At 30.8% G+C, this 20,624-nt stretch overlaps 1 protein-coding gene across 11 annotated transcripts in view; it reads right to left on the bottom strand.

Annotated features, from left to right (window-relative positions):
* Positions 1-1,409: 1,409 nt before the first annotated feature.
* LOC143246400 (E3 ubiquitin-protein ligase HECW2-like) overlaps positions 1,410-20,624 on the bottom strand; it is a 72,858-nt gene continuing 53,643 nt past the window's right edge. For 10 of the 11 annotated variants that reach the window (XM_076493035.1, XM_076493042.1, XM_076493040.1 and 7 more), the window contains 12 exons: positions 20,463-20,545; positions 19,731-19,833; positions 19,124-19,285; positions 16,757-17,025; positions 14,311-14,435; positions 13,355-13,475; positions 11,771-11,884; positions 10,394-10,645; positions 9,441-9,720; positions 8,588-8,702; positions 6,224-6,422; positions 1,410-5,178 (listed from right to left, as the gene is read on the bottom strand). In XM_076493035.1, the coding sequence (XP_076349150.1) occupies positions 5,067-5,178; positions 6,224-6,422; positions 8,588-8,702; positions 9,441-9,720; positions 10,394-10,645; positions 11,771-11,884; positions 13,355-13,475; positions 14,311-14,435; positions 16,757-17,025; positions 19,124-19,285; positions 19,731-19,833; positions 20,463-20,545 (1,935 nt within the window). In that variant the 3' untranslated portion in view covers positions 1,410-5,066. The other variant, XM_076493044.1, reaches the window with a different exon arrangement.

The following is a 20,624-nucleotide window of genomic DNA, read 5'->3' as shown; positions in this document are numbered from 1 at the left end:
AAAATGTCTTTAGCTATATTTTCAACAACATTGCCACAAGGTGGTTCAAAATAATTGAAATATATCAGGGAAACCATTGAAATGATAAACGAAAGCACAACATCATTCATGTATAATATTTGGAGGAAAATATTGAATGAAATGACCAAAAAAAACACTTCAATCGTTGAATTACACATACATTTGTATAGAGAGACCAGAATTTTTGCCTGTAAAGTACAAAGAAATCTCCATGTCTACCATGGTATATCAGAAAATCTAGTCCTATGATAAAATTACCTTTCGTTGTATTCCTACCATTTTTTACAATTTGTATTCATAATGGTTTGACATCAACTCATCCACATAAGTCGAGTAAAAATGGAATATGCTATTGTTTAGTGTTTCCACTGAGGAAAATATTTAACCTGCTATGTATTGCTGTAACTGAAGAAGATGATTGAGAATGTTTTGTGTTTGTTATTTTATACACTTAAAACATTTCTGAATACATTTCATGTAGATAAAAAGAAAAATATTAATTGCTATAATGAACAGTAAGTATTTCTGATGTTTGATAAATTAGGGAGATGCAGTATTACTTTCCCCCCAAGTTTTACCAACATAGAAATTTAGCTAATATATTTGACAGCAAAAATTCCAGTCCCTATAAACAACTGTACGTTTATTCACAGATTAAAACTGTTTCTGATTATTTTTTTTCAAATTTCCCCCTTCAAATCATATATATGTAGTCTTATGCTTTCATTTATCATTCCAATAGTTTAGTCTCTGCATTATATTTCAGTTACTTTGAATCATCGTGTGGCTAGATTAGACAAATACTGATATTATAGTCAAAACGCCTTTAGCAGGCCATGCATAAAACATCAGTCAGCAGCCAGATAAATTTGAAAGTGTCATGACAAAAAACACAAACTGAGGTTTTTTTTGACAGCTTTAACCATGATCTGTGAGGATGTAGGCTGCAAAACTATGCACAGCACCTTTTGGTGGAGTTACACACATGTTCTAAGGATCTTTTCTACCATATGATCTACATGCACAGCTGTAAAATATTTTGATCTCATTAACAGAATATTCATACTAATTCATTAACAGCAGACAATATTTAGTTTTTCTAATACTGCAGGTCTAAATTATTAATCATTCAATGCATTTCATGATAATAGTGAGCTATCCTAAAGTTACTGATATGAACAGAATTAATTACTTTACTATGTAAAGTGTTTTCTCAGCCCAAACGAGCCGTTTTTTGCATATAAATTTCTCAACAAGTGGGTTTCTCGTCATCACTGATTGTCATAACAACTGTAAATTCTATATCTTTAACATACGACCTTTACTGTCATGAATGTTTTACTTATATCTTTGTCAAATTGTTGCTGACAGTCTGAGCAAAACAGTTGTTTCATGGAAGTCTTTATTACAAAACTTTGTTCCGTACAGACTTTACACTCCACACCTAAAAACAGGCATGCACACAAATACTTCTTCCATTCTAGTTCTTTTTAGTTTTCTAGTTCACATATCTACAGGTCAAATGTATACTGAACAAACTTTTATTTGTATTATTAATATTAACGATACATTTAAGTTTTATTTCTACCTGCTGTTTTTGAATAAGAAGGATATTCAAAGGTTAGACTTCTCAAAATATTCACATCATTATGAAACTTGGTATATCTATCACACCCTCTTGTTTTTTGTTTTTTTTTGCTGCAGATCTCTGTGATAAATTTCACATTATTGGGTTTACCATTCCTAGATACCAACATTTCCTGTACAAAAGTACAAAATTAGAACAGGAAAAAAAATCCCTCAATTCTGACACATACATTACAATTTTATTACAGTAAAAACAATAGAAATATTTAGTGTAAAAAAGTAGAATGAAACACTCACAAAAACGTATTTACTCAAAATGACATAAAAATGGTTACTCCTATACCTGTCCATTCTGAAGAGTTTTCCAAAAAAACTAAGTCAGCCATTAAATATGAAGTTCAAGAAGTATGGATCAAATGTAGTTTTGAAACTTAAATGGATACAGTTAAAAAATTATCATTTAGTGGAGAAATAAAAAATGTTATCTTAGCACTAATTATTTATGTTTAACAAGAATAACCTTAGAGTGACATTATGCATTTTGCATAAAGAAGGTTAAAAATTCAGAATTTACTGGTAATTTCAGGATTAAGTTCCTCTCTAGAGTTTAAGTAATTAATCTGGAATGTGAAAACTACAGTTTTGTAACATCAACCAATTCTAAGTGCTCGTAAGTAAATTTAAGTAAGGAACAGAATTTCTAAAACAAAGTATTTCACACAAATAGATATTGATAACAGTATCACTACCTACAGATAAATACAGTTGATGACTGCCTGATCAATATCACACAGAAACAACTAATAAAGTAAATGTAATACAGATCTTACAGGTGGGTGAAATCTGTTTGACTTACTAACTTTAGGTGATCAATTGTTCATGATTTTAAACTTGGGAAAAACTATAACAATTGTGTAGTATTAAAGTAGTAAATGTAAGCAAAAAATGTAGCTAATAGTTCAGTGTTTAAGACAAAAAGTTACTTTTAATTTTCACACCAATGTAAAGTTGACAGTAGTTAGTTTTCAAACACTTCAGAAATAAGAATACTGACTCATTGATGAAACACTATTGACCAGATATGTATGCTGTACACCTAGCATTATGGACTTAGTTACAAAAACAAACAAAGAAGCCTTTATGTAGTGCCACAGAGAATTTGCTTAGTATCCAAGTATTAATTTAGTTCATTTTGCAGCATCACATGTTCAAACGTTATCACTAATATGATGATGAATATCAAAAACAAAAATTACTGATCACAAAACAAACAATATCTTTCAGATGCATGAGGCTGATGACAAACTGATCAATCAATATTTTATATAGGTACAGGTGATTGATGTTTAATAGCATATAGGTACACAAGTTTGACGATTAACTTGTCAATATGATACAGATATGTGAAACTGATAATTAATTGCTCAATACCACACAAGTACTTACAAATGATGATGATTAACTGACCAAAATAATTCACGTGTAAATAAAGCTGATCATCAACATGTCAATATCATACAGGTATGTGCGACTGTTAACTGACAGTTGGTCACAAAATAACACCATCCACATGAAAAAGCCAAAAATTTTATACACAGACACACATACAACCTCATGTTTTTCTTGTGTGTATATATATATATATTAGTAGTCAAACTTCAAGATAATTAATGGTTTATGGTAAAAGGCTTGTGAATTAACCCTATATCAATTATGCAAGGTCTTTTTTTCCCCATTACCGTAACTGGCATAAATGTACACCTGGAGATGATAAAGAGTTAAACATAACACTGAAGATTTATCAAAAGTCATAGAATTGTCATAGATATGACAATTGTCATAATGGATATGAAATACTTATCAAATGAATCTAATACATAAATAAAGTGTATTCATTTCTTGAAATCATTCCTTGATTGAAAGCAAGAAAAGAATTTATTTCAAGTCAAAAAATTATCCTATGTTACAACAGGACATTTATGGACTTACAACTGTAGAAACTGGGCTTTGATACCCATGTTTGGTAAAGCACGGATAGCCCATTTTGTAGCTTTGTGCTTCGTTACAAACAAACAACACTATTTTTTTAGCAATTAAGAAAACAGTACTTTTTCAGAAAGGTATGTTTTCAGCTCATGTCTTATTTTCTAAATTCTAAATGATAGGATGGGATCTTGACCTTCATATCAATTTAGCTTCTTAAAACAGAATGTTTCCTAAGAAAATTCATAAAAAAAAGAGAGATAAAACCTGTACAGGCATGAATCAGTTCCAACCTCTAAAATTACAAGTGAGAACCCGATGTCAAGAGCATTTTGCTTGGTCTCATTTAACGTAAAAAAACAATTTTCAATATGTTGTAGTTAACTGAAAAGTCTTAACTATAAATACATCATAGAATTAAATTAGTCTCAATACTGTCACACACAATCATCTCTAGAGCTCTTATTCATGAGTCCCACATATTAACCAACATCAAATGCAGTAAAACACATCTATAAATGCATCTGAAGTTAAATATTTATTTACATCTTTCACAGTGTAACGTAGATTAAGAATATTGCAAGTAAATATTTTATGGTTAAATTTTTAACAGCCATGCAAAGCTTTGTTTGATTACTGATACACTGTTCCAATTTCTTTTCAAATGTCAGTATTCTCACATTTACTACTTGACCATTTTGTCAAAAGTTTTAGTTCTTTTATGATTGTTACAGAAATTTACCCTGAAAACTGTAAAATCATTTTCACATTTTTTCTAACTGTAAAATAATTTCAATTCGATTTAGTTTTATAAATGTAACAATAGTTTTGGAACCATTTGAAAATTCCAATTTTTTGTAGTATAAACCTTAAGAGTTTTCTTTCATGAATGCACTATATAATGCATTCACTATTAATTTTCACAATTGATATGAAAGTTGAAATATTTTCTACCACTCACTGAAAACTTTCAACTTTCCTCTCATTAGATACTGTAAAGTTCAAACACATTCTGTAAAGATTACTGTCAAATTTCAGAAACATCTTTAATATAAAATAGATGCACAGGTCATTATCCAGCCATAGAAGTCTCTGAATACTACCCTTTTCCTGTGTGAAAAGAATGATAAAAAGTTAATGTATGAACATCACAATTACTTAGTGTACAAAACTGCTCAAATCTACTTTCAACTTTCAGAACTAAATTTCAAACTGTTGCATAAGACTCTGCTCTGTGCTGAAAATAAAAGGGAAGTTACGCTGTACATTTCATATGAAAGGCAGCCATCTAGACTAATAACCTCACTAAGCTGTCCAAAGTAAATGTCAGCATGTTTTCTGTTCTGCATAGCTCAGGTACTTAGCAATTGATGTTCTTCAGCTACAAACAGGAGTATAGAAAACAAGAATATATAACAAAACCTTGCTACTCGTTGAACGACCAAGAAACTTTAGAAATAGTGTCTGGATTTTATTCACTCAATCCCAAAAGTGCTTGATTCCTCCACTGCCAAAAGCAACTTGTCATAAAGCATTTCAAATGATGAATATGGTGGCAAGTCGAGGCGATTAAAACATGTGTGGGCTCTACAAATAAAAAGAGAAAATTAAATTTAGCAAAGCAAATATTTTTTCATAAAATTTAATATCAGTCGTTATTTTCTATTATTTTTTATACTGGTAGTTCAAGGATTTGCCACATTTCATAATAATTTTTGCTATGCATCTTTGTTTTTAATGTGCATTTTTTTAATTTTTCAAAAAAAACTATTAAATTCTTCGTGACCTGACTTTTATTATTGTACACGTAGAATAAAGTAGATAAACAGAATGTAACGAAAAACGTTTTTTAGTTAGCAAGCATACAGATAAGAAATGCAATTTTTCTTACTGTTTACCTTCTTATAACCACATGCACTTGAAACAGATTAAAACTATCAAGATTTGAATCTTTATGGCTAATCCAAAATGCTGTGAGAGTCTGTATTTGATGATGTGAAATCCAATTGTTAAAAAAATAAACGTTTGGTGACAGCTTGAATGGGTAACAAAAAAAACGTTATTATTAACATATAATGTTTTGTCAAGATTATGAGTGATTTGGAGAGGATGCAATTTTTTTTTATACTCACCGAAAATCAGTAGCAGTTCTCCGAGTTTTATAATGTGCGTATTAGTTTTTGGAAGACTGAGTTCATTTATTTTTCTATCATATGTGGTTCAGTTTGAATAGTGTATGAATACATACCATTACTTGTAGAAAATATAATACTCCATATACTATGAGGTCTAGTCTGGTAGAATGAATATAACTAGTTCTTTAAGGAAACTTTCACCATGGAATTAGCAATGGAACTACCTGTTAGTTAGCCATAAAAATACAGTGCCTTTAGGTGTTAGGCTTTGCAAGCTGAAAATATGTATATAAAACAATACAGTGAATTATCCAGTTATAGGGAATACGAAGTCTAACTGACGTACTTACTTTAACTATTTAGAGCCCTAACAGAAAACACTTTGCAATGTTAATCATTTCATTTTCACATGATGATTTATTATTATTCAAAATCATAAAATATATCTTCCAAGCAGAAAATTATTGATTAAATAATTACAAATAAAAAACATTTACCGAGGTAAGCTGGTTGGTTTTCCCCACTTCTCTATACAAAACTTCCGTGGCCCATTACTTCCACGTAGGGCAGAAAAGCCTTCATATGGGATACTAGAAGTTCCTGTCACAAACTGAAGCATACGCAAACGACGTTCGTTATCAAACTTTTCAATGGCTGTCCAGAACCACTGGATTACTGGATGGTTGTTATGGTAACCTGACAAAATTTAATGCAGAATTTTGACAAGTTAGATATATGAAACCTTGGGAAAAAAAAATATAAAAAAATTTGTTTATGACATACAATTATTCCTAGATTGGATATTTTCATACTGTTTCAAACTTTCAGCAAAAACATTTGTCTGTGATGCACAATTTTTCCCTAGTTTGGATTATTTTTGTAACATTTTCAAATATAAAATTGATATTTTTGTATCTTTAATTATTACAAAAAAAAACAAACCAGAAGACAAGAAAGTCTTTGATATGGTAAAGTTTAAATAACAATAACAAACTCAAGCTTATGAGTAAACAAAAATTCATAAAACTAAAATCATTCTATAAAGGAATAAATTATGATGAACATGAAATAAATACTTTCAGATTCATCATGAAACAAATCAAAATGTTTGATTAAAATTTTGTATTTTTCTGTTATTTATTAACAAAATAAACAACTGATTAGAGTGTACTATTTTAGCCTTTCAGTTAGTTATGACCAACTAGTATAAGAGTAGCTTTGTTAACACTAAAAGATAGCACAAATATCTGTAAGTACTAGCTGTACTTCCACAGAGTCCCTAAAAGTGTTCTGTTTGAAGAGCAAATAAAATCAAAGTTAACAAAGATAAATTTTTATTTCTTGCCTTTGTTTTGTATAGAATTAAGCACAAAGTTACACAATAGGTTATCTGTGCTCTGCCCAACAAGGGTACCAAAACCCAGTTTTTAGCAATGTAAGTCTGCAGACATACCACTGTGCCACTGGGGAGCTTCTTGTTTTTGAAGTTCATATGTAATGCTGTGTTGTAGCCTACAAAGTGCATAATAATCCGTGATGACGAGAAAACCCACTTGGAGAATTATATATTTAAAAACGGCTGGTATTGGTAGAGAAAGCAAAGTGCATAATTTTTCTTGTGTTTCATGGTATTTGACATCATTACAGTACAAGCTGCAATGTCAAGTACCCCTTAAGTGACATCATTTTAGTGTTTATTGATTGGTTGACAGAGTGGTTAAAACAGGTATATTCTACAGGTGGCTTTTGGACCTCCTTTTGAGAAATTATTATAAAGAACTGCATAATTTTAATGATAAGATAAAAACACAGAATGCATTTAGCATTATATTTACTCAATATATTTAATCAATTTACTCATTATATTTAATCAATATAGTGTTGATATTAATAAATAAAACAAATATTTTTGTTTGATTGTTTATTTGAGAACAAAGCCACATTGGGCTATTTGTTTATCTACCACAGGAAACAGAATCCCAGATTTAGCACTGTAAGTCAGTATGCATACCTCAGTCCCACAAATGTATAAATACTCTAATACAGCTTTATTCAGGGTTTGTATAATCATTACACCTATAACAAAAATATTAAAACCAATAATACAGAAAAATGACAGACTTGTTTCTCACAGTTGTATGTTTTATTTATATTGCAATCAAGTCCATCTAAATATCATAAACTATATTAGAAACTGAACTAATCTGGGATACAAAATAAGCAATCTGACTTGGTTAAGCCTTGATACCACAGACGAAAATCATTTAAGCAAAATTTCTTTTCAGAATATGCTTACAGGTTAAAAGAAAATTCTGTCTATAAACCAAACATTATATTGATATTGGTCCATAACTTGCCTTCTGTCATACGAAACAAAAATCTTATTAAAAATAAAATTTGTTTATTGAATTACATGCACAGCTACTAAAGAGTTATCTGCACTAGACATCCCTAAATTTAAAATGACAGATTAGAGGGAGAGCAGCTCATCACCACCAACTGCCAATTTTTGGGCTATTCTTTACAAAGCAATAATGGGATTGACCTTCACATTATAAGACCTCATTGCTAAAAAGATGAAAAATATTCCAATACTGGTTTTGATCCTATGTTGCACAGATTGTGAATCTAGCACTTTAATCACCCGGACCCTCCAAGTAAAGTGAATAATAACTTTCTATGGCTATGGTATTATACCATGCAGTTAACTTTTGACTGACTTTGCCCACACATTTATAATTTATATTTCTTTCACTAATTACAACATTCTAAGACTTTCATTGGTATAATTATTACTTAAGCTTTAAGAAGAAAAACAAAACAAGAACATAAAACAGATAATGTAAAACAATATTAACTACCTGATCTATATTCTGTATTTTTTCTCCAGTCTACAACATCTATTTCAGCTGTTCCTGCTATCACAAGCTCTAACTCACGAGCATCAAAAACAGAGACTAAACGAGGGTCAATGACCTGAAATAGAGACATCCATTTCACCAAAGGATTGCTGTAATCAAACAAAAATAATCTACAGGAATTTTGCCAATGTAATGCATTTTTCTTTGTTAATGCTGGTTGAAAATTTTTTTTCTTTCTGGTTACTAACACTAACCAACAATGGAAAATTATTTTTAGCATATAATTAAAAACAGCAAGAACTTAAACATTTGGACAGCTAACAAAGAACAAAATCCCATAGTACAGAATATTCTGAATGCTGAAAAAATTTTCTTAATTAACTTTAAAAAAATACAAATTTCATGAAATCTTCTGAACAACAACCTTGAAAAGAGATAATCTTACTACTGACAAAAATTTTAAGGTACACACTTTGCAAAGTACATGCACACATTTTACAGGTTATTTTGATAAATGACAAAGGTAACTATTTTTCTATCTTTTGACTCATCTCAAATTAAAGATACACACTACAAAGAATATACCTATTAATGAAGTTTAAAGATGATTCATTATCCTTAAGACCAATGACAACTTTTACAGACTTCTCAAAGGATTTTATAACTAGCAATAACATCAGAAGGTACTTCAAGAAACCTTATTGTGAATGAAAATTTGAAGAAACACATTTGACAGACTCAATTGATTAAATCATTTTATTAAGACTATATTCTTTTGACAACAGAAAGAACACTGACAACCTATAAATCAAAATTACTTTTTCTTTAATGGAAAATCATAAAGACAACTTACTTCGTAGAATCCTCTGACTAGTGACTCTGTTTGTTCAGCCACCCCACGTTCCAGGCGACGCTTCACCATTTTTTCAATATATTCTTTTTTATTTTTCTCAGTGACTGTTGTATTCTTGCCTCCAGACTTTAGCTCCCTCTCTACAATTTGACCAGCTACTTCTTCTGTGACAGAAAAAGTTAAGTCCAAACCCATGTCTGAGATATCATTATCCTTTAGCCACAATAGAGACTGATAAAACTCAGCATCTAGGGATTCAAGATCACTCAAGGAACAGGGCCTAAGAAACAAGGACATAAATTTAGTCTCTTTAACATAACATTTTTAATGTAATTTCTTCGTGTCTGACGAGTACTGTTACACTGATGTTCAAAAGTGCCCATAAAATAAGATTAGTATGAATTAAACAAGCATTATACTTTTTGAGTCATTCTTATTAACTGGTTGATGATCATGCCACCACATGCAATGTGTTAAATTATTATGAATTAAACAAGTATCAGATTTCTTGAGTTATTCTTATTAACTGGTTGATGATCATGCCACCACATGCAATGTGTTAAATTATTATGAATTAAACAAGTATCAGATTTCTTGAGTTATTCTTATTAACTGGTTGATGATCATTCCACCACATGCATTAGATATATAACTGAAAATACACAAAAGGCAAAGGTATCTAAATTATGATATACTGCATTGTAATTATTAGTTTTTAATCTCCCCATGTATTGATTTATTATAGTATGTACTTCCAATCATACAGAATTGGCTTCGTTGGTTTAAAACTAATTTTCGATTCAGATCCATATAGCTTACATTTCTTCAGAAGTTAATAGTAATAAGTTTGACATCTAGAGATTTGTTACAATTGAAACTGTATTTTTTATTTACCTCAATAATAGATGTATATAAGACTAAAGCAATAGATTTCATTTATAACATCTACTTACAAGCGAAGTAGAGCTTTATAAAAGGGTCGAGTAAAAAAGGCATCCAGAAGATACTGATGCACTAATGTGAGGCCCAGAACTCGTCCACTGAATCGAAACCACTCGTGTTGGTTGTCCACAAAGGCAGACATAGGGCTCACCTGTACTGTATAGGTATCATTTGCAGAATATTCAAATAAGCCATAGTAAGGGTTGAAGAGTTCTCTAGAGAGAAGGAAGAAAAACTCTCTTGATGGACCTCCATAGTCCAACCTAGAAAGGGAACCACAGTACTTGTGACATTAACACAATACTTAACACAAAATCCAACACAATGTACTTATTACACACATAAATAAGGTTACAAATAAGCTGTACACACTTTCTCATGGATGCCTACCATCCTTGTTTGACTTGAGATGATTTTTTTGGTTTTATTCCCAGTTATTCAACAGTACCTGTAATGTAGAAAGGAGATGCAATGTGGAGATGCTTGGCTACACATGCAATGAGAGATACAACACAACAAGAGACTGAAAGTGGTGTATGCGTATCTGAAGCATGTATATCACTGTTAATCTTTTAGTGGTGTTTGCATGTGTGTTAAAACAAGCACGTGAGGGATAACAGAATATTTACTGAAGCATGTGCATCACTGTTGATCTTTCACTGATAGTTCAAACAGGTATTAAATAACAGAACATTTGAGTATAGAGCTTCTCAAGCAAAGATATTACTGAAAGCATACTATGAGTGATGAAAAAGAGAAATATTTTTCTTTGTCTATTTTTTAAAAGGAGAAATGGATTACTTCTGGCACTTGTCTTAAACTGGTACACAGCATTAAGTGCCAAACAGTAAGTCAAAGCATGTAAATCTTGTCAATCAAGAACACAATATCACATTCAAACAATGTTAAACTTTGGATATGAATTTTAGGAGAAAAACTTTATTTACAAGCTAATATAAAAGTCCAAATTAGACAATTAGTCATGTTGACTGACCTATTAATAACTTTAAATATAAGATATTGCTTCCTTTACTTTACTGGAAGTTTAAAATTTTATATACGTTGTATAATGTTATAAACAAAACACTGATGCTCTATAGATTTAGTTTTTCATATATATTTTTTAAAATATACCAGTAAATTTTGTTCTAAATTACATGAGCTGCCAAAACAATAAATTATAATCACATAGCAATGAATGGGTTAAAATAACAAAAGATAATGAACTGAAGAAAAATCTACTGGTCTTTTTTTTTAGCCTTATTTGAAGAACAATGAGACATACTAAGCCTTATGTTTTTGAATTAATTAATCCAAATATTAAGATACAAAAAACTTTCCATAAATAACTTCACAAACACTTTTTGTTCATGTATGAAACTACTTACCCTTCCTCTCCAGAAAAACTGATGTACAGTCGTGACTTCTGTAAGTCCTTTTTGGAGGTGGCAATGACTTTTGTGAAGGCATCTTCTAGTAAATGATCTCGTCTTATGTTTAACCTATACCAGTAAAGATACAATTAAATATAATTATTTTTTCATGAAAATAATACTTCAACAAAAAACAATAACCATTCAATTTGAAAGCTATGTCACTTAACACACACAAATACACATAAATATATATATATATACACATACATACACACACAACATTACAATTGTTGTTTTCAAAATGACACTGAACCATATTAAGTAATGTGGCATATTCTTCCAAACTGCAATCTATTTTAAATTCAGTATTTAAAATAATACTGAATTTGTCAGAAATTCACTTATATTTGTAAACTTATTGCTATGTTGAAAGACCATATCAAGATGCTTTGATATAAATGAGAAAATTAACACAAAACACAGAATTACCATTATTTCAGTTTTATCAAGACTTCTTGGACCTACATGTTTTTAACACATCATTTCATTAAGTTACTTCACCAGGATAACCACGACTGAGAATGTAATTGTATTTGAAAGATCAACTGAAAATTCTCTCTTTGAATTATGTTTGAACTTTGATATTCCGCCACAGAGATTTAGATGTAGTTTATATGAAACATATATTGAATTGAATAATGTAAAAATGTTAATGATAATATTTTTACCAGTTTTCTCTACAAATATGACAGTACTGAGAAAAATTCAAACAACTGAGAAATCAGTTGTTTAGAAATCATCAAAACAATAATATTATTATTTCTTAGTTAGTAAAATAACAGTGAAGTACACTCTGGTTTTACCTATATAAGCCTTTTTATGCATGTTTATGACACTGTACATATAATTTTATGACATACAACATATACATACCTTTAATATAAGCAAAATAATAATAAAAATATTTACAAGCTGTTAATCCTTACAGTTTGTAATTAAATTTTGGGTTCTCAAAAAGTGTCAATTATCCACTAATAAATGAAATGTAGATTTTGCTCTTCAGTACTTTGCCAATATCAAAGTCCACTAGCCACACTTTTGCCCGGAGATGTATGCAGGCACTATGCTAAGGTAGGAAATTCAAGAGGAAAATGTTTTGTAGTACTGTAGGGTAAATTCACTTGTCACACCAAACAGCTATAAATGTCCAGTCAGACAAATCCAATTATAGCATCCCATGAGTTAAATAATATAGGAAAAACACAGATCTTTAATTAGGCATAGTTTATTACTTCCACTAGTGAAAACATTATTCTTCATGTCCAGAAATATCTACTGGAAATAAAATGTGAATGTTGGAGTTAAAAAATGCACCTTACTAGAAGCTGCTAATGGCTGAACTCCTTTAATATAGCTGTACGAACACTTCCCTCATATGCAAGAGATCCAAGGTTCAGTTATGATCTGGGTGATGAAATCCATTAAGAAGTTAAAAATAGAAGATGCATTTCAATGACAATAAAAACAATGATCATGCCTGAATGTGAAATATACAAACAGCACTAAGTTTACACCATATAAAACAAATACACTTACTTTAATTTACTAGGACCTTGGCCAAAACCTTTGGACTCTAGCTTACGATAAAAATTTCTCAGCTTTGCTTCAAAGTCTCTCCTGTATGGAGCTGGAGCTCTAACATTAGCTCTCTGTAAGCCTGTATTAAGAACATTACATTGTCAGTTATCAACACATTCTCAAAAAAAGTATAAATATGATCAGTAAAATTAATGTTAAGTGTGCACATAATGAGTTCACATCCATTTTACTTTTTCCAATGACTTGAAATTTTGCATTAATTTGGCAAGATCAACAGGTTATAACAAACGGCATACATAATACAGTATGTTTAAACCATTTATTCAACCTTTATTAGTGTGTTTATAACTTGCTTTGAAGAAAAGTTTTTTTTAAAACTGGAAATACATAAATGACAAGTAAAATTTGTGTGCTGAAATATTAAAGGTACAAGAGTTACACAAAAAATCATTGGTAACTGTCACGATGTTCTAGAAACAAAATTCTCACAATAGAGTGTTAATAATATTTATGTGCTGGTTCATCAAACAAAGCCTTTTAATTTTTTTTACTCAAATATATTTATAATCCATCTAACTGAAAGAGAGTACCATATTATTCTATTACTTTATTTTGTCACCTTTACACAAACTTGGCTTTGTGAAGAAGCTTATGATCACTTCCATGCCATTCCATTGAGAATATAAAAGGCAGAGTAAAGATTTACTTAGAAATTGTGTATTCACTTAATAAGACAGTGGAACATGCTCTAAAAAAAGAACTACAATGTTACTATGCAAACCCAGTGCATACCTCTCGTAGAAAATTTATAAAAATATGTTTAAAGATTTATTCTATTTGGCTGTCTTACAGTCAAGAAAGGGAATAAGTTGTTTGAAGTTAATATCCGATAAAAAAGATGTAATTTGAACAAGTCTTAGTCTTTTGAGATTACAACACTTTAGGCCTACTACCTGGTGATGCCTGTGGCGATGGCTGTGGAGATTCATGCGGCGACCTGTGAGTTCCACTGGTACTTGCTGAGGCATTATCACTACCTTGTGCTGGCACGTAGGACATTATCTCTTGTTCAAACAAACTGCAGTTACAAAAAGTGGTAATCTTTTGACAACAATATAACAAACAAATTACTCAGATGTAAAAAGAAATTCACTTTTTTATAGCCATATGTCTGAAGTAGCTCTTACAGAGAAATATTAATTTAAAAGAAAATCAAAAGTAATGAAAAAAACAATTATAAGTAAAATATCTATGTAATTTTCCATACATTGTAACACAGAGTTCTAACAATTTGTATTATTACTCTAATAATGACAGTATATTATATACAGGGTAGCCCATAAGTCCCTACCCATCCATATGTTATTATGTTATATTCAATTATGCACATATTATAAATTTGTTTCTTTTTTTCAGAGAAATATGGCTGGTGTAAGCCCATTTACACTTGAAGAGCGTATTGTGATAAGTACGTGGGTACATAAGCACAAGAATATTGGTGACAGCACACAGATATACTGGATACATAAGATATATGGATGGGTAGGGACTTACGAGTCACCCTGTATATACTACTAATAAAAAATATGCAATTACAAAATTAGAACTTAATGTCATTATTTGTAACTGGGAAAAGTTATAAGCAACAATAGAAAAATGAAGCAAAAATATCTTAAAATGTAATCCAAAAAGTGTAAAGCCAAAGCTTAATTTTTCTTGGCATATCTTGTTTTTGCACTTTGTGGGATTACATTTTAAGATATGTAAAATTTACTGACAAACTGAATACAGCATATCAAAAAGTCAAACTGTTATAAAATGCATTCTTTAGCATAACCTTCATAAACTTTTACCTATTTTTCCCCAAACTCATTTCAACCTTGCTGTAAGAAATGCTAAATTACTTAGTCAAAAAATCTCTTCTCTTTTGACTATTCCAAAACACAGCATAAAAACAGGTTACTAATGTAACAACTTCTAACAAACAAGCCACCAGATGAGGAAAGGTGGATTGTTGTTGGAGTGAAAGGATTCTCAACTGCAATAATTTCAAAAACATGTTGAACACGTAACATCTCAGAAACAGAGTCACACTTACAGATAAGGAACAAGAAGATGGCTCCACAACAATATGGCATCATGACCCACAAGGTCTCATAAACAAAGAAACCACACTTACAGGGCCAGAGCCAAAGACAACAGATGGGCCAATGTGGAAGTGAAAAGAGACAGAATGTCCCCAGAAAACCCCTCAAGGTTCCTGTGAAGAGCCTCAGAAAGGAGATGGATAGAGGAAAGGTACCTCAATGAAGTCAAGATACACAATCATGGGAGTATTGAACACTTGCATGGTGAATTGAAGAATTGGGACTCACCCCACAAAAAAGGCAGAACCAAATCCAACAGACATTGATCCAGATAAGAACAGTCTGCCTTATGTTAAGAGAGTGCAGACTGGCCTAAAGACTGTGGAGGGTGATGTATACTCACTCTCACTCAACTAAAAAGCAAAACATTCAGTGTGAACCCAAACTCTGGGGAAGGGAGAAAAGCAAAATAATGTTGAGTGATAGAATCAAATAACAGGGAAGGACTCAGGTCATAGGAAATAGGAGCGATAGACAAAATATCACATTCCTGAGAAATGAGATCCAAAAAGATTGATGAAGGCCAAAATAGAATTCTCAGATAAGGTGCAGGAAGGCATAAGGAACTCTAAAGTGTTGAGGAATAAATGATCAAAATCCTTGTCAGCTTAGCCTTGAAACCTTGAGGCAAAAGGTGTCCCATATAACACTCAATCTCCCTCTGAATAAGTGTCAATAAATCCTCAGATAGCTTGCCAGTACTTATGGCTTGTAGTATGACAGAAATGAGGTTAGCCTAAAGTGGTAGCACTGACTCAATTTATGCTTGATATCACAAAAAAAACAAAAAACTTTGTGCAACAATTAAATGTTTGTAAGTTGAAAAGGAAAGTCCTTGTAAATAAATGTAACCTAAACAAAAGTAAATCACTTTGCAGTAGAATTGGAACCAGTTAAAGACTTTTGGACTTTAACAATGACAAATGAGAAGTGATGGATTGATAGTGGCACAAGTAGGGAGTTACATGCATCATGTATAATGTTACTCTCCTATTGGTGGAGAGCTGATGCATGTTGATTTGCATGAGAGACATGCTTCAGCCTTTGATTCCAATGGTGTGAATGCAGAAAGCATGTGGCATGCATTATAAAATGGTTTGCATATAGAGGGCAGCAGAAAAAGGAAAAAGCTAATCTTGTGAGAAGAGGGAAGTACTCTGTTTATTTTTTTAACACCCAATTTTATGAATAGAGTTTTAAATGTCAAGTTAATACATGGTCAAAATGGTTAGAAACTGTAAAATTTGCTCACCTTAGAAGTATGGTAAGGTCTATATCATGGCTCATCCTGTCCAAAGCACTGGTTCCTTCCACCCTGATACCATTCACTTTATCCCTGAGTGCTTGGTTGGCAGCAATAGCTGGATGTCGCTCCTTGAGAATGTCAATAATATTTGGTTGACGAATAAAGGCCACAACTTTGTCATTATAAGCAGTAGGCACTTGAGACACAACGTGTGGAACTGTACACGATGTGGTTATAGGGGGTCGAGGAGGAGGGACTGGTCCAGAGACAATACCCTAAGAAAAATTTTAGTCTTATCTTCAATAGCACTTACTACTCTAGAACTAATTTTCAACCTGGTCAATATATAACTTAAACTTTAACTCTTGTTTTAAAACTAATTCTAAAACTTTTTTTTTTCTTCTAAATAAAGCTTAACCACTATAGCAATTTACCATGTCCAAAATATCATGGTCAGAAAACAACCCTACTTATTCTATTCTACTTATTAAGTAAACTTTGCTTAACATAGGCATGAATGTAAAAAGACAAACAAGAGTGTTCATCACCAGTACCTCTGACACCTGCTGAAGCTTTAAACAGTGAAAGTTAAGATTTATCAATGTAACTTTAAATAGGGTCTACAGATTTTAAAAATAAAGGCCAGCTTGCCCTTAGATTTAGGAATATCACCAAAATCAGCAACAGTTTAATAAATCTTATCTATGAAAACTTAACACCTGTACATTATACTGGTTGATTTAGTCAACACTATTACATTTCACATAATGTCCACACATGCAACCCACACATATGATTAGACAGTGCTCTGATGAAAAGAAAAGAAAAGCAAAAAAATCAAAACAATATATGATGGAGCCAAAAAAAGACAATATCATTAAAACTGTAAAAATTTATTTCGTACCATCACTAAAAGCTTGCACACCAAATATAGTGATGACCAATAATCCAAATTTAAATTTCAATAACAAGCTAAAAAACTGTAATGAATTACTGTATCTGCTCAAAATTAAGAATTATAACTGTTTAATATGTAAATGACCATAAGATAGTTAAAAATCAGCCTATTATTGTGCAAAACAAACAATAATAGGCCCTGGTAAAAACATTAGAACTTTTTAAAAGGTTTATAGGTGAGTTAAGAGAAAAACATTAACATGTTCAACGACTGAAAAATTATGGAAAGTCTTTCTTTAGAAAAGGAAAAGAGTAGATATGTAGACTTAGAAAGATGTAGCTTTCATTAACATTAAAAAATTATGGAAAGTCTTTCTTTAGAAAAGGAAAAGAGTAGATATGTAGACTTAGAAAGATGTAGCTTTCATTAACATTAAAAAATTAAATACAAAACATTTTCCTTAAATTTGCATCCAGAAATATACATAGCTATTAATTCCAATATCTACTAGACATAATAATATAAAATTTACTAATACAAATTGTATGTTGTTTTGAAATGTCTTTAACTCACATAAATTTAAAGATTACTAATGAAAGACAGAATTTCCCAAAACAAGTGTAACTTACTGACAGGTGGTAAACTGAATGATATGTTTCTTTAATACTCATATACTAATGGAATTTTAAGAAGGTTTCTTTACCATGATTTTGAGAATTCAACAGAAGTTGGTGCCTTAAACTCATAGTGAAAAAACAACAACAATAACTGATAGCACATAAATGTCCTCATATATACATTTTAGTTCTGACAGTTATGCGAAACTACATAATAACTTACAGCTACTTTACATAATCAGATTACTGAAGGACAAAGAAACAGTTTTGAAAGATTTTTTTTTGTATGTACAATACTACTTAACACAAGTATAGTTACTGAAACAAACAACTGAAAGATAGTAAACAAGTATGTACATTATTTACTTTACTTAACTACATAATAACTTACAGCTACTTTACATAATCAGATTACTGAAGGACAAAGAAACAGTTTTGAAAGATTTTTTTTTGTATGTACAATACTACTTAACACAAGTATAGTTACTGAAACAAACAACTGAAAGATAGTAAACAAATGAAACAGTTTTAATCAGATTACTGAAGAGTTTTGAAAGATTTTTTTTTGTATGTACAATACTACTTAACACAAGTATAGTTACTGAAACAAACAACTGAAAGATAGTAAACAAGTATGTACATTATTTACTTTAATAATCATTTCATGCTTTGATCAGTGGTGCCACAAAGACAACGTGAACATTTTGTAAATATGCAAACTAGAAAATGAAAAACTCTGGAAATATATCATTCCATTTTTTTTTAAATTGTCCACAGTTCTGCAGGTTTATTGACATTTGTACTTACTGTATCATACTACTATAGATTAATTTCTATAAAGTAGTTACACACACCCACCCTTGTAGGTGCTTCAGGTCGGATCTCTTCCTCTCCCGCACTTCTACTCCTTCTCCGACTCGCAGGTAAAGCTAGTCTTTGAGGATGTATGTATGGCATTTCTACCGGTAAGCGAGGATCAACAAAAGTGGTACTCCTTGTTGTGTGATCAATGAAAAATTGCTAAAATAATTAAAGTTAACTGAATATCAACTTTAATACGAAATTGTGATTTTTTTTCATCACAAAATAAAAGTGAATTATTATACAGTGTTAATAATTAATTAAACTTACTCTGAAATTAACTGGTGCTATTAAAAAAGGCAAAATTAATAGAGGAGCATAGTATAATATTTATTCTATCATAAAGGCCTATCACTGTCAAATTTTGGAAAAATTGAGCCATTATTAAATAATCTAAAATAATGTGTGTGTCTGTACTAATTTTACTTGTAGATACAGTTTCTAATTTATCAAAACTAGTAGTTATTAATGGTATTTATCTTTCTATACCACATCATGAACTTCTGGAACATGATTAAATAACCCCTTAAATCTGAAATTCTCAAAAGAATACAGAAAAATAAAACCACTTTTTGTAGCACTGAAAAAAGTTATGGGATATTACCTTGCCACTTCTATCCCATTTGGACTCCCATCCACGAGGAAGATCTCTCTCTATGTCAGCAAACTTGTTAAATAAGCCAACTAATTCTCGATTATGTTGATACCTGTTAAAAATAGAATTTGTATGGGTTGTTTTTAAATAACAAAAAAAACTCAAAAGTGTAAAAACAGGGTTAAAACTTAAGTTGACAAATTTTAATGCAAGAAACTAAAATTCTCTATGAACAGGAACACCTACACATAGTTAAATTTTATAAATAAGAAGTATAGTGGGTAGGTTTCTTTACTTTCATTAACCCTGTGGGATTTATATGGATCACACAGCTTTTTAAACACTTATATGCAACTGAAACACCAAATTCCTTATAGGTCAATGCATTTATTGGTTACAGGGTACAAATTATAGAAATCTCTAAAATATACAATTAATATTACATTTAATATTACTAATAATTACTGGGTTTTATATGTATTTTATGTGGGAAATAAGTGTTTTCATCTATTTTGTTTTGGGCTGGTTCTTTTCACTGTATATTTTGAAAGGCAAAAATATGCAATTACTCAATATGATGCTGTATGCTGACCTCAATATTTATGAATGTATGAAAACAAGTCAAGAATTTGAGGGTTACACAGTTTTTAAGTAACATATCAGAACATTTGCATATACACAGTATTTTAAGTTTAAAAGGGAAAGTAGCCATTTCATTGATTTAATTATAGTTGTCTTTACCTTTCAAATGTGGTAGGATCTCTTCTAATCTTAGTGATCATATGTTTCAAGGAGGAACTACTGTTGTAGGCAGTGAGAGCTTCCTATAATGTTGAGAAAAACGTCACCAAAATATAAGCATACTACAAACAAAAATATTTTATACTTGACAATATTACCTAT

This window comes from Tachypleus tridentatus, chromosome 3, assembly GCF_004210375.1.
Source record: "Tachypleus tridentatus isolate NWPU-2018 chromosome 3, ASM421037v1, whole genome shotgun sequence".
In the NCBI taxonomy this organism is placed as follows: Eukaryota; Metazoa; Arthropoda; class Merostomata; order Xiphosura; family Limulidae; genus Tachypleus; species Tachypleus tridentatus.
Note: the sequence above shows the minus strand (reverse complement) of the source record. Positions and strands in the feature narration are given on the sequence as shown.